The sequence below is a fragment of the Pistacia vera genome, unplaced genomic scaffold (genome assembly GCF_008641045.1).
Source record: "Pistacia vera cultivar Batoury unplaced genomic scaffold, PisVer_v2 Contig562, whole genome shotgun sequence".
In the NCBI taxonomy this organism is placed as follows: Eukaryota; Viridiplantae; Streptophyta; class Magnoliopsida; order Sapindales; family Anacardiaceae; genus Pistacia; species Pistacia vera.
In genome coordinates, this window is record NW_022196404.1 from 134,758 (window position 1) to 150,869 (window position 16,112).

Sequence of the window (16,112 nt, forward strand, 5' to 3'; positions counted from 1 at the left end):
GCAGGCATTCACAGAATTCCGGGGGGAGCCGCTTTGATTTGCCAGAGATACAATTTTATTTTCATCAACTAGTTTTATAGCACCTTAAGTGGAAATGGTCACGTCTTCATGTGACTTCACATGTATTAGCTCACTTTCCCAGAACAAAACCCTTCATGTAACTTCCAACAGATCAAGAAGTTCTTAAATCTTCAGAATCTAAGTTAAAAGAGTCTCACTTCTTGACCATTTCCCTGGTGTTATTCCATTCACAGTTCATTGATTATCAATATTAAAAAATTGGAAAAACATTTATTGCATCTACCATATGACGCACTCAAGAATTAATTGGTATATCCGTTCATGACATGCACTGGGTGAGACTTCCCAAATTTGTGATAAGGTTATTCTATTGCAGAAGAAAGTTTCCTCTTCTTTATCTTTTAAATTGCATATTTTCAACTTACACATCCTCCAAAAAAATGAGATTAGATAATGTTATGCCTCAAAGTCACGTTTATGTCAGCTATATAAATGTGGCCAAGCCTAATCGCTCAAAGATATCCACACCAACCATATCTCTTTTCAAGAAATGAATGGACGAGAGCCTTCCATGTATCAAGGTAACTTGCAAAACACTATTACATTGGTGTTTAGGTGTATAAATAGCACTTCTCTTCCCGAAGAAGGAGGCTGGGCTGAGATTTGAGCTTTATTTCATTCTCTCTCTGTAAACACTGTATTTCTTCATCTTTATATGCTTATGGGCAATATCATAAAAATAGTCAGAGATCAATAAAATGACAGTGGATATAGGAGTCGCTTGTGAGCGATCTGAACCACTATAAAAACCTCTTGCCAATCTTTTATTTATGTTTTCGCAACATAATAATCTCAGCTCCATATTCAAATCTCATGGATCCATCACGTGTGATTCCTAAATCCGCTTAGTGCTTTCACGTGTGAGTCGTTGGCGTCCAAAATCAAGCGTCAACAGTTTGGTGGCCCATGCAGGTTCGATTCTCAAACCTGCGTCCAAGTTTCCTGATGGCGTGTCAGATCTCAAACATGCGTCAGAATTCTCCAACGCTTGGTTAGATTGCACACGTCAGAGTTCTCCGATCGCGTGGCCAGATCACAGATGTACTCGTTAGAATTCTTCGATCGCGCATCAGAATTCTCCAACGCGGATCGCCTGCATCAGATAGCGGATCGCACGCATCAGAGTTCTCCGATCGCGTGGCCAGATCGCAGATCGCATGCACAGGTCGTCTGATCCTTGGCTTCAGACGCTGATCTTTAGCTTCAAATCGCGTGTTCAGATCGCTGACACACGCTGAGATGTTGATCTTTTGTGCTCTTAGGTAGAGCTCGTTATGATCTCTCAGGTCGAGCTCGTTATGACCTTTTCAGGTCGAGCTCGTTTTGACCTCTTAGATTGAGGTCGTTTGCTTATTGAGCGTTTTGATCTCTCAGTTGAGGTCGTTTTGACCTCTCAGGTCGAGGTCGTTATGGCCTCATGAGCTCGTTTTGACCTCTAAGTCGAGGTCGTTATGACCTCTTAGATTGAGGTCGTTTTGCTTATGAGCTCATTTTGACCTCTTAGGTCGAGGTCGTTTTGCTCATTGAGCTCGTTCTGACCTCTCAGGTCGAGGTCGTTTTGACCTCAAGTTGAGCTCGTTTAGATCGTTTTGCCAGATTGAGCTCGTTTGACCTCTCGGGTCGAGGTCGTTTTGACCTCAAGTTGAGCTCGTTTTGACCTCTCAGGTTGAGGCGTTTGACCTCTCACGTCGAGGTCGTTTGACCCTCAGGTCGAGCTCCCAACAGATTTTAGGTCGAGCTCCTAACAGATTTCAGGTCATGCTCCTACCAGATTTCAGGTCGTTTTCCTAACAGATTTCAGTTCAAGCTCCTAAGTTCGAGACTGCAGCCATTCAGATCAAAGACTTTAGTTTCTAAAGCGCGGTTACGCACTTCAAAAACTGGGGGGCTTTTGTTATGCCTCAAAAGTCACGCTTATGTTAGCTTAATAAATGTGCTGCCAAGCCCATATCTGCTCAAAGATATTCACACCAACCATATCTTCTTTCAAGAAATGAATGGACGAGAGCCTTCCATATGTCAAGGCAACTTGCAAAACACTCATTACATTGAGTGTTTAGGTGGATAAATTAGCACTCCTCTTCCCGAAGAAAGAGGTTGGGCTGAGATTTGAGCTTTATTTCATTCTCTCTCTGTAAACATTGTATTTCTTCATCTTTGTATGTCTTATGGGCAATATCATAGAAATAGTCAGAGATCAATAAAATAACAGTGGATATAGGAGTCGCTTGTTGAGCATCCGAACCACTATAAAACCCCCTCTTGCCAATATTTTATTTATGTTTTCTGCAACATATATAATCTCAGCTCCATATTCAAATCTCATGGATCCATCACGTGTGATTCCTAAGTCCGCTTAGCGCTTCTCACGTGTGAGTCGTTGGCGTCCAAAAGCAAGCGTCAACAGATAAGCAGTAGTTACATGCCTTCAAGTGCAAAAACACACCTCCACCAACAAAGAGGAAACCCTTTTTATCTCCTGAATTCCAAGTGTTTTCTTGGAGCTTATCTTCTGGTATCAACTTTACATAAGCTAAGAAGAGAATGAGAAATAGTCCAGGATGAAGTTTGACAGTCTTTTTGTAATATTTCAGTTAGGAAATTTTGACGGAGAAAACAATCCATAATTTTCATGATCTTATTAATGGATCCTATTCTTTTCTGTACTTTGACATTTTATCAATAATTTTCATTGCAGGAGATATACCTGAGATTTTATTCCATTAAAATAATGCAGTGATGACTTAGAAAATGGAACAGTGACATCAAGCATCAAATGCCAACCTGTTATCATTACTGAAAGTTGACCCATAAACAAAGGGGATTACTTTATATTAATCTTAATTAAACAAAGTTCTGATTTCCAATGTGACTGTTGGATTGATTAAATACCTCCAATAATTGTGCACCTGCTTCAATATGGCCAGTTAGTAGGCTTGATCTAACAGGTTAACAATCTAATCATCCATCGAAATGACTAGTTTTCTAGTCATACAATGTTTCTGGGCAATTTTCTCTCGCATTTTTCATCATAAATTGACAAATTTGAAGAGTTTGATATACTCAAAACTCGGTCCTGACGAACAGGGACATTTAGTGTTGAATTTTGCCAACTCATAGTAAGACAAAGTATAGTCTTGTCAGATTTGGAAAAAGGGTAGCACACCGAATGAGAAATTTTTGGTATATGAAGTTATATTGCATCATACTAGTTGAATAGTTGGAGGATGATATAATATTTGTATAAATAAAATATCGATGACAGAACAAACTGCAAGCTGGAGGTGGTAGCATTCTGGTTGTTTTTTCCTAAGATTTGTTCGTTATTATTGTGTTTGTTAGAAGTTTTCAATAGCGATTATGGCCCAAAAGCACTTCTTTCCCACCATAGTTTTACTGAAAGACAAACTGGAAGCTGGTGGAGAGGTTTGCGGTAAGTAATTGTAAGAGTACATGAAAAGAAATATTTATGATCCACCTATAAGATACTCCAACCCCACATGCTTTTTTATTTCTTCCATTAATAAGTCAAATGCATTATCGTAACTAAGATCTTCATGGAGATATTTGTCCAAAAGTTTATGGCAAACAGGCGATTTTTTGTTTTTCTCTGGTTAAACTGTGCAAGATAATGTGTCTTACTGTATAGAAAATTCAGTCTTTCTTCTGCTTATGAACTAGATTACAAGTGGTATTTTTAGACTTGGAATAGTCATGGAAAGCTTCTATTAGACACTACTCAATCATAATACATTTCTCAGATTGTATCTTACAAGGTGCAAATTACTTTGAGGTCCACATTTCAGTTTTACAGGTTATTTAGCTAACCAGTAAACACACTATTGAACTAGTATTTTGATAAGTTGCCATTTTGATGCTTGGAAAACCTCTAAAATATTTAGCATCAACAGTTCAACACACCAACCTTGACTGTATAAACCACAAAATAGGATGATTCTTGAGGCTACTGCATCTCTTACAAATGCTGCAACAATCTTCAACCATGCTTTTCTGAGATCTTAATGTGAATGCCGTCTTTAAATTGTAAAATAGGATTCCGAACAATGTTTCCTCCCTTGATCTTTGTCCACCTATATAAAGAGAAAAATAATATATTTATAAAGCTTGTTCAACTATTCAGAATATCCCATGTGTGTGCTAAGTGATTTTCAAAATAAATAAATAAAAAAAAAGCATGTTGAGCTGATATTTTATATATTACCTATACTTGGTGACTAAGACATGGAGAAAGATGACCAACAACACCCTGCTATATTCAGCACCTGCACATTGCTTCATGCCTCCACCAAAAGGCATGAAATTCTTTGCTATAACATTTGCTTTAAGGTCCTAATTTTGTTTATGAAAGGCAGATGAAAAAAAGTGTCAATCTAATTGCACAACAGTTATTGCTAATGGTTTATTTTTGGCTGTTGATCAGAATAAAATATTTTACCATCCAACGCGATGGATTGAATGCAAGAGGGTCCTCGTATGTGTCAGGATTTAATTGTAGAGCTGAAGCGGCAACCATAATCGCCCAACCAGCTGGAATTGTATAGCCTGTGAAGAAATAATCCATATTTTCTTTTTATGTCATACTTCTCAATCAAAATTAAACATGGTGATAAGTTTCATCTTTGGTTTGAGTTTACCATTCACTTGAATATCTTGCCGTGCTCTTCGCAAGAACCCTGGTGCATCACTTCCTAATCTAAGCGTCTCATTTACTACCTGTTATTTCTCATAGAGAAGAAAGTTAGTAAATAGAGAAATTTGCATAAGAATTTTTCGTTTCTCTAGGAAAAGACACATGAATAGACCAAGTTAAAGCTATGGCACTGACATGAAGGGTAAAAGTCATTGACTTATATTCTTCCCATGTGATTGGGGAATCTGATTTTTCTCGCCTTCTTAGAATAGCTTCATTCTCAGCCTGATAAATAAACCACAGATGCAACAAGTATGTAAAGTAATTATTTGTATGTATTTCCAAATTTCTGTAAATCTGCTATAAAGGTTTACTTACTGTCAGTTCCTCTAACACCAAAGGATTCTCTGAAAGTAACTTGAAAACTAATGTTAATGTTGATGAAAGTGAATCAAAATTAACAAAGAGAAGTCCAAACATAAGCTGAACAACAACATCCTCTGTTAAAAATTTCTCAACATTCATGTCTTCAATAACATGATCAAGGACGTCACCATGTTGCCTATCAGGTGAAGCTCGTCTCTCTTGGACCACATTGGCCAAAATTTCAAATGTCTTTTTATACTCCTGAATAATTATCAAGAGATTAGAATGATTATGCTTAAAAAAGATACTTAATGAACTTAGGATGGGAATTACCTTTAAACATTTGTAGTATGCAGTTCCAGGGATATTCAAGGGAAAGGACATAAGACCTCGTGAGAAATTAATGAATTTATCACAGAAGTTCATTGGTGATTTTTCATTATCGTAACTAAAGAGCTGCTTGGCACCAAAATCAAGAGTCATCTGGTATCATCAAAGTAATTTATGAGGCTCCTATTTTACAGACACATCTTGTGCAAAATTGCAACCATATTAACATAGCAAGTGAGCTTGAAACTTACAACTGAAGTAGCATATTTCACTTCTATGCATTCTTGGCTTGACCAACTGCTAAGGGTTTTATGAACCATTTCCTCAATCTTAGGAAGCAGCTTTCCTTTGAGGCTCTCAACACCAAAGTGATTCAAAGATATCTTTCGAGTGTACTTGTGAATGGAGGCCCTGTCTGCTTTATTCTCCCCTTGCTTGAAAACCTTAGCAAATAAGTCCAAATACCAAGCTTCAACCAACTTTCCTTCTTGCAGAAGAATGAAGTGGTTAAATTCAGGATCAGCAGACACAACCATGTCTCGACCAGCCACATTAGTTCGAAATATTGGACCATATCTGAAACATCATAGAAAGGTTATAGTCCCCCATCTAAAATGTTTGATAAACAATATTTTCATGTAAATTTACATATTAGTAACAATACCTCTGCACTCTCTCCTTGATAAATTGTGGAACATCCAAGGAATGACTGGGGATAATTAACTGTATAGTCTCTCCAATGAAAGGAAGCCCCATTGATCCTGGAGGAAGAACTTCATTGCACTTGGGATTTCTCCACTTTAATATAAAATGAGTTAAGCATATGATAACCAATGCTATAACACACAATGCAATAGACCACAACATTACTAACTAAACTCTATTTGCATAAACTTATAATCTTTACAGAAGAGAACAATGTGTGTGATAAACGCACTTTGAAAAGTTCAGGAAACAAGAAATAACCTTGCCAGGAACTAGGCATGTAAATGAAGCTTTTTATATAGGAACAACACAGGAGGAGTCAACATGAATAAGATAAAATAAAGAGTTGAAAATAGAGAAGAGCCAACAGTAACAACCAAGAAAGCAGATTAAATTGAGTAAAGCTAATATCTTTGGACATAAAGCTGAATGTTTAGTGACCAGCCTCCTTGCAATTGACTACTAGGAATATCCTATCACTTCTCAATCTTAACACAGATGGCACCAAAATATCCATGATGCTATTTTCTTTCTAGAGATTATGGGAGGCCTGAAATTTTGGATACTTTCAAACTGATTTATTGTAACATTTCCTAAGATCAAGCTTAAGAAGTTCACATAATTTTGTACAGTAGCTGCTGTAAAATTATTTTTCTTGTGTTCCATAAGTGTGAATGGCATCCCATATGAAACAAATGTGAATGGGATGATGTGTTGTCATCCCCACTTTATCACGACACAAATCAGACATCATAAAAGTGGATGGACAATTTTCTGTCAAATCCCCACGTATCAAAATGATTATGAACTGTAAAGACTAGCTTTCAGCCATAAAGGGCAAGTTTCAGTCATCGTGGATCTATTTTCCAGGGTGGAGAGATTTCTATAACTTTATTTATTGACTAAGGCACCGAAAAATGGACAAATGAAACATTTACTACCCCACATTTGTCTGATTGCTCCACCGAAATACATGGAAACTTTAACTTTGGCACGAAGTAGTCAAGATCCCTACCCTAAATTGACGGCCAAAGAATAAGATCTCAAGATTAAAAAATTAAGTGTGAATCACAATTGGCTAACTTTTCGTGTCTTCTAAAGTTTCTTATGAACAAATGTGAATGGGTGCTTCATCAGAATAAAGTGTTGATTAGTAATAGTGAGATCCTGTTTTATAAGAAACTGATAAAAAAAATATTGCATCATAATACAAGAATTATGACAAGTATGCTCAAAGATTTTTCATTCAATAATGCTACGGACATCGGTATTTTTACACCGAAATCTTGTACTGGCCTAAGTGCTCTGTGATTCACACCAGCAAACTAGACACGTTTCACGTTATTAATTTTTTTTCCAGTGAACGGCCGTTCACCAACTATGGACGGCAGTTCACTTACTATAGACTCCGGTCCATATTATATGGACGGGAGTCCATTTACTATGGATGGGACTCTCTATTTAAAGGATGCCCGTCCATTATTAATGGTTTTAAAAAATTTAAAAAAAAATTAGGGACTCCCATTTATCAGTTATGGACGGCCATCCCTGAATTTTGGACGGGTGCCCACAAATAAGGGACGTCCGTCCATAATGTAAATATTGGTCGTTCATTTTAAGCGGACAACCGTCCATATTATATGGACAGTCGTCCACCTATAATGGACGTCCATCCATAATTTAAACTAAAAAAATTGAAAACAAAAACCATGGACGCCCATCCATAATATATGGATGGGCGTCCCTACTGAATGGATGGGCGTTCTTATTAGATGAACGCCCATTCATGGTTTAAATTAAAAAAAAAAAAGTATTGGACTTGCGTCCTCTTTTATCGACGCCCGTCCATTTCTCTATTTAGTAGCACCTGCTTTTTACTTTATTTTCATGGCACCTGCTTCTTGGCTTTTTTTTTTCCATGGAAGTATTCCCAAACCTGTAAAGAGTCATTCTTGAAGAAGACTGTTTCAACAACTAAAGTTGCTCTAACATTTTCAACAAACAACACTCAAATTCAGGCCTGCTTTTTCATCTTACACAACTTTGATTGGTGCTTTTATGTAGTTCATGAACCTGATCTCATGCTTGCATACGTTTTGCAAAGAAAAATGCTTAGTATGGGCAGGCGTCCAAATCAAAGAAGTTGAGGGAAGCTTCTTTAAGTATATATGGACGGGTGTCCATTTTATGTGGACACCCATCCGTTATTTTTCTTTTAAAATTTTTTAGACAGACGTCTATTCTTTGTAGATTAGCGTCCAAATTTTTTTTTATTTTTTAAAAGCATTGTTAATGGACAGGCGTTCGCCCGTCCATTAATTTTGTTTAATAAAATTTTATTATTAAAATATTAGACAGGTGTGTATTATATGTGGACACTCGTCCATTTTTTGGGACGGTCGTCCCCAAGTTATGGATGGCTGTCTCTTAATTTTGTTTATATTTTTTATTCTATTTTATTGATGGACGGACGTCCTTTAAATGGGAACGTCAATCCGTAGTAAATAGACCCCGTCCATATAATATGAACGGGAGTCCATGTAAGTGAACAACCGTCTATATTCGATGAACAACCGTTCACTAGAAAAAAATTTAATAACGTAAAACTTGTCTGGTTTGCTGGTGTGAATCACGGGACACGTAGGCTGGTACAAGATTTCGGTATAAAAATGTCAGTGTCTATTGTTGTTTTTCATTATACATTTCCTGATAAGTGAGATCAACTCGTATTATTCAAAACTGGTCATTCAAAGAACTAAAAAAAATTCAAAGCATGAAATAATGACTTGGGTAAGATTCTAAAATTTGAATTGATGACTACAATGTAGATCGAACATTACAAGGTGATCATTCCAGATTAGAAATGACAGTATTGACGACCTCTTGAGTAGTGCTGTGTCCACCGAGATCTTTGGTCATGCATTTTCCAGTGGATATTACACGTTTTACACTCAAGTCGATCAGCAAATGAAGGAAACTGCAAGTGCCTCAGCATCATGGCTGATGAAAGAAGCAGAGCCACAGGATTTGCCTTCTTCTGTTCCAGTACTTCTTCATTTCCCACATTTCCTGCTGAAGCACCTTGCTCAAAAACAGCATGATCAGCTCCCACATTACCTGTAGTCACCAAACACTTGATGAGAATGACTCATAACTGACACAAGAATCACTTTCGGAGGAATCGATGCAGCACCAAAACAGTTTTGCCTAGGTCGTTCCTTCTTGAGTATATTCATCAATGAAATAGCTTAGTCATTAATTACCATAAAATAATATCTAAATATCACAGCTCAACAGAGCATACAGGAAACAGTTTAAAAAGCATTAGAACTTATCGATCAGAGTGATTTTTACCTCCAGGCATGACGCCAGTGCCTCCAGCAATACCAGCTGCTGTATTTGCCACTAAGTTGCCATAAAGATTTGGGGTCACCTACAAATACAAAACAGCCTCCATAAGTTAGGTTGCTAGAAAGCTAGAAAAAGTCAACGCCAAACTGGCTAACCAACACTTGGATATGAGCTAAACCATCAACTGGTCAAAAAATCAAATAAAAAAAGACTCTCAACGTTGTGTAGGTCTCTGTGATACAATTTCAGTCAATATGTCAAGCTTAAATGTCACAATTTTCATGTTAAGATCTACAAAGCATCAAGAGTTAGTCTTAGACCAAAGTTGCATCTCTATATATCAGCATTGTCTCACATGCCAATTCAATCATAGAGGTGCCATTGCTAAAATGTACCAAAAAGGAAGAATAGTCCTTAACAATTAGCCGAGCTGATTATACTCATTCAATTATTTAATTAATGACCATGCCATCCAAAACACAACAAAATTTAGCATTAACAGCAAACTGTCATAAGAAAGACTGAACTAATCTATATCAATCTTTGGAAGTGACATACCATTACATCAAATTGCTCAGGCTTTGAAACAAGTTGCATACAGCAATTATCAACAATAACTTCATTATACTTGATACTGGGATACTTCGTTGCGACTTCCCGACAAGATTCCAAGAACAAGCCATCAGCAAGCTTCATAATGTTGGCTTTGTGAACAGCTGTCACCTTTTTCCTGTTGTTTAAATAGGCGTACTCAAATGCATATTTTGCAATACGTTCTGAGCAGAACTTTGTCATCACCTAGAAGAAGAAGAGCCGAATGAGAAAGAAACAGAAATGCTACCACAACAATTAAAATATTCAACTAAAAGCAGGCCCAACTATTCCCAAAACATCAGAAAACTCCTGAATCACGTCTAAATACATTACTACAGCATTGGTGGATAACACAAGTAATGTTACAAAGCCAGTTGACCAAAAACAAATTGAAAACATTAATTGGCAAGCAAAATAGCAAATCCCTAACAATAGAACATTTCAGATTTCCATTTCTGCAGCACACTCGGTAACATCTCCAGAATTCACTAACAGTAGTACCCAACACTAATATTATTTAATAGGGCCAAGAAAATGGCACTGACCTAGCAACACCACTTGGCAAGCAATATAGCAAATCCCTGCCAATAGAACACTAATTTCCCTTCTCACAACACACTCTTACCAGAATTGAGATACAGTAAAATAAAATTCCCCTTTCCATGTGTCAATCAAAAGAATAGTTCTTTTTTTAATAATTTTTTTATAATCTCAAGACATCGAGCAGCTGAACTGATACTAATATAATTAAAAAAACAAATATTAAACTAAACTAATTGCCCCAAGGCCCTTGCCGACCATGATTTAGAATCCCTTTACCTGTTGTTATACCAGAGACCGCCAAGTACTGCCAAACAGTTTTTAAGGCGGTTATTGGTTTCCAGCCTAAATATCCTTAAAAGTTGTATGGGATGGATGAACAGGACTGCTACAGTGGCGCCCGCAACACGGGCTGGTGAGTCGCGGGCCTCTAAAGGATCAGAGAGGAGGCCAAAGCTCCAAAAATCACCCTAAACCGCAAAAGGGCACCGTGTATCAATCTTCTCCAAGAGGCATGAAGCATAACAGTTGCCGCATCCAAGATCACAAAAATATTCTAAACCTAGTAGGCAACCGCGGCAGAGCCGAACTGAGAGCCTATTAAGAAAAGAAACTTCTGTGAAGGAAGGGAACTTTAGCCAGTGTGTTTCTTAGCAAAACTAATGCAGAGAGGGATTTAGCTAGAGAGAGACATTGTAGAAAGAGGGGAGAAATTTTATTTATGAACTGATCTGATCTGCCTTCTAAGCGAAAGGGAGCCCCTTTTTATAGCGAAGAGGGGCGCCTTACATGCATTTTACAAGTGACACATATTACATTGAGATAAGAGACAACAAAATCTAAAGCAACACATGGAAGGTCAGGATGCAGCCGACAAAACAGTAAATGGACATGTGTGATAAATCTGTGAGTCCTGAGGTCATTTAGCTGACGTCATCTGAAGAGGATTCTGTTCTATCCGGATCTTCTTCTGAATCCACTGGGTTATGCGTATACCCAAGTGTTTTCCACCAATTCAGGTTTAGAGAGTATGGATTATGGGAGTCTTGGAATTGGTCTTGAAACTGAATATATGCGGGATCATTTAAGACCGTGTCAAGATCGGAGTCTCCAGTCTGAATTCCAGGAATAGTAACAATAAGGTTGGAATTGTAGTCTAGGGGGTACAAGGTTTGAGGTGGGCTGTGATTAACAAGTTGGGTATATTGCTGAACAGGAACAGTGTCTTTGACTTTGGGCCTAGGCCGAGAGGATGATGTGCCGCTAGTGTTTGCATGTTGGTCGACGGCCTGAAGAAGGTTTTGGCAATAGGGATGTGGAAGGGTATCCCATGGGGGTTCTATTGGGTCATGTCTGGGCCAAAGAGAGGGGGGAATATATGTATTGATATGGCACATATGGGTTTGGAAGTGTTTAATCTGAGTGAGGTGAAAGGGCCAGTCTAATTGAAGGGAAAAGGATGAACATCATATTCTTTGGTGGTGCCAATATGGGTGAGTTTAGTGGTGACATAAGGGGTTTGTTCAAAGGTATAAATAATGTAGGGACACTGGAGGTTGATTTTGGCACAAAGAGTTTCTTTTGTTTGGAAGAGGGATTTCCAATGGGATAGAGGATGGAACCATTCAAGGAGAACAGGTAGTCCGGGAAACTAGCTGTATTTTGGTAAGGAACATAGGATTGGAAGTATGCCACCATGTAACAGATGGGAAATTCAATAGCAATGATGTACTTGTATAGTAAGCACCAGAGCAAGTATAAAAGATGGGTGGTGAAAATGGTGTCTTCACTGATCTGGAAGAGCATGAGGAAAGGGTAATCAGGATGGTAATGTAAGCCACCAAGTGTTTGTAATCCTGTGGCATGAATGGTTTGGGTTTGGTATTGTTAGGTAAGGGTAGGAAGTTGTTGGTTGAGGTTGTTGGATTCGAGGAGTGCAGGAATCTTAGGAGGTTGGTCCGAAAAAGCGTCCATCATACAAAGAACATGGATGGTTGGTGGTTGGGTAATGGGCTGAATGTGGAAGTGTTGCTTGTGTTTTTTGGGCCGGGAGAGCAGGTCGGCAAGAGTGTTGTGTTTGCCTTTGATGTGTTTGACATCAAATTGATAGTGGGAAAACCACTGAGCCCATCGAAGCTGTTGGCTGTCTGGAATTTCTTTCTGTTTAAAGTCAAGCATGCGAGGAAATGATGACATGTCCATCTCAACCAGAAAGTGATGGCTGACTAAGTGGAATTCAAACTTTTCGATACCACGTCAGACTGCAAGGATCTCCTTGTAGGTGGAGTGATAATGCTCTTCACTGGGTTTGAAGTGGCCACTTTTGTATCCACAAATTTTTCGGATCCCGTCTAAGTTTTCTAGGAGAATGGCGGACCAATGAGAGTCACTGCATCAGTCTAGAGGATGCGTTTGCCATTAGAAGGGATTTGGAGAGGAGGCAATTTAAGTGCTATTTCCTTCAACTTTTTGACAGAATTAGTCTGGGAAGTGCTCCAGGGAGGTGGATCCTTTTTTAGCATGGTGTGAAAAGGGCACACCAAAGGGGATAATTTTTTGATAAACGGGGCCATATAATTGACAATGCCGAGTCTGCTTCTTTGAGAGAGATGTGTAAGTCTGGGAACCGAAGGAGTTCTTGGCCAATGTGAGGTTGAAGTTGGTATTGGCCATTGGCTATATGCATGCCAAGAAAGTCAATTTCTGTTGTGTTAAGGACCATTTTCTTTTCAGACAACATGACTCCGTATTTTCTGCGGAGGGAGTAAAATTGGTGTAGAAGAGCAATGTGACTGGAGTGGTCAGGAGAATAAAGAAGGATATCATCAATGTATACAAGGGCTTGTTTTAGGATGGGTTGGAAAATGCGGATCATGGCTTTTTGAAAGATGGATGGAGCCGTTTTGAGCCCAAAAGGAAGGATTGTCCAATGGTAGTGGAGGTTTGGGATACAAAACCCTATTTTTTCTCGATCTGTAGGGTTGAGGCCAAGCTGCCAAAATCCAGCTATAAGATCAAACTTAGAAAATACCCTGGCATTGGTAAGGTATCCAAAGAGGAACTCCTTTTGAGGAAGAGGAAACTTGATATCTGCAAGGAACAAATTTCATGGTTTATAATTAGTAACCAGGCGAAGTTTTCCTCTGACTTGCTCAGCTCGTTTGTTGACATAGAAGGCTTGACAAGCCCAGGGAGATTGAGTGGGTTCGATCAATTTTTCCTATTAAAGTTAGGCTAATTCTTGTTGGGCCAAGGCTAAATGTTCAGGGTTCATGCCAAGATGAGTAGCCTTGGTGGGATTGATATCCTCATTTTTTTTAAAGGAAGGCTGACAAAGAATTCTGGATTCAGCCACAAAGGATTGGAACATTTAGTGAGGAAATCAGTATGGGATTGAGCAGAGCATTCAGTGACCAATTGTTTGGTAAACTCTGTTTCAAGGACAGTGGCTGGTAGGGTAGTAAAGTAATTGTGGGGTTGTTTGTAGGGTTGAAAGTAAGACTTATGTTTTAGGCCTTAGGGAGTAAAGGTGAATTTGGCTTTCAGGAGTTGGTTCAAAAGATCCCAGCCAACAACCATATCTTTTCCAGGATGGTGTGAACCAAGACATTCGTGAGTAAGGATAAGGTTAGGAAAGAATTGGATATGGATGGGTTTACTGATAAGAGTAGTGGAGAAGTGTTCTCCATTTGCAGCAGTAAACCAACGAATGTGAGGGCGCCAAAATGGTGTAGGTAGTACATTAGGATTCAAGATAGTTGAAGTAGCACTAGTATCAAACAGGGCCATAACTTTGATGGGCCGGTCATATTTGGAGTAAAGGTACAAGGTGAGTTCAACCATGGGGACTTGGACTGAGAGATTCATAGGGAAATAACCAAAGTGGAGAGAACTACCACTGGAGTAGTCATCAGATGAATTGTCGTCCATTGTGGGGACGATCAATAGATCCACAGCAAAAACCATTGCAGGGGTTTGTTCCTCTGTTTCAGAATAAAGGGATTCTAAATCATGGTCGGCAAGCGCCTCTACCTGTTGTAAAAAACCCGAACACTTCGCAAAAAATTGCCCCAAACACTAGGAACCATCCCGTGCTCGAGTCCCGCGTACTCCCCCTTCAGTATACTCCCTAATCACAACAATATCCACATTCTGATGATGTGTCGGCAATCCAGGCAAGTTATAACAATTTACCAATGACGCGCACAAGTCCAGCTCTTTCCTCAACTTTACGTTCAACGAACTCACACCCCCGCCCATCGGAGTCCTTAGCCCGCCTTTTAAGCACACCTTATTCTTCTTTATGGACTCTATCACGTGTTCCGGCACTCGATTCATGTCGCCGTGCACCTCATACTTCTCAAAGGACATCGGTGCGTGCATAGCATCCATTACTTGTTCCACGGCTTCCGTTACTAATGGTCTGATCCCGTCGCCAGGGATTAAAGTCATGGGTTGAGGAGCGCCGTCTCCGGGTCGGGGCATGTAGGTGATGGATCGAGTTGTGGTGAGGTTTTTAAGGAGGTGGAGCAATCGCCGAGACATTTCGGTCCGGGAGTACGAATCCTTGTGTGTTGTTTTGAGTGAGGGAAATATGGGTAAGTGAATTGAGCAGAGTTGTGGTGAAAATACTTTTTCGTATTTTTCTTATAATTTTGTGTAAGGGATATGATGGGAATTATGATATATATTTGGAGTTTATATTGATTTTTAGTAAAAAAAAATTTAGGCATATAAAATAGAGTTGAGATCTTGCGGCTCAACCAAATTCTTTATCACCTTCCCCTTCCTCTTCCTCTTTGAGTCCTTTTATGGACTGTAACGTCAGGCCGTCCTCCTCTTCTGGTTAATCACACTATCACAACCCCTAACCCATGTCAACCATATTCATTTCGATGGTTTCGACCATGGCCTACGACGGCGGAAGACGTATTTGTAAAAATACATTCATATTCCAATATTCATATAAAAGTTGACAATACAATCAATTTCATCATAAAATCTCCATGGAATATATGCGGAAGTAAATGACAAACCTCCAGCCATAGCAATTGTTGTTTAATCTTCTTGCTCCTTCAAAATACAGAGTCTTCCACTGACTACAATTTCAGAGTGATGGTTTTTTTAGAATCAAAAGGAAAAATTGAGTCTAATGGGGACCTATAAAGTCTCCTTTTTATATGCAGTTGTCTTTCCATCAAAGACAACTACCCAAGAGAAGAGACACAACTGTATGACCACATCAATCCACATCAGCATAAAAGTGTAGGACCATAATGTAATTATATTAAAAGTGTAGGACCATCGTGCAAAAAGTCTAACAGTATTCACTTTGTTTCTATCACAGCCTAAGACGGTGGAAGACGTGTGGATGGATGTTAACGTTTCTCTTATTGTCTTGCAATGTTTCTGATTACAAGAGCCGAGCTAACTATAGTTGGAATTCTATGTGAACAGTGACAATCCTGTATAAATCCACCTCCACCTAAAAATC

General features: G+C 38.8%; 1 protein-coding gene and 1 pseudogene across 1 annotated transcript; both read right to left on the reverse strand.

The window, feature by feature from the left end:
* Nucleotides 1-3,719: 3,719 nt before the first annotated feature.
* On the reverse strand, nt 3,720-6,465 carry LOC116108346 (cytochrome P450 87A3-like). The gene is made up of 9 exons (XM_031394596.1): nt 6,093-6,465; nt 5,680-6,004; nt 5,432-5,581; nt 5,111-5,359; nt 4,928-5,017; nt 4,737-4,815; nt 4,538-4,644; nt 4,304-4,431; nt 3,720-4,172 (listed from the first exon to the last, which is right to left on the reverse strand). Exons 1-9 carry the CDS (start codon nt 6,293-6,295, stop codon nt 4,079-4,081), a joined length of 1,425 nt encoding a protein of 474 aa, XP_031250456.1. The 5' UTR covers nt 6,296-6,465; the 3' UTR covers nt 3,720-4,078.
* Nucleotides 6,466-8,827: 2,362 nt separating this feature from the next.
* Nucleotides 8,828-15,305, reverse strand: LOC116108349 (annotated as a pseudogene).
* Nucleotides 15,306-16,112: the final 807 nt, after the last annotated feature.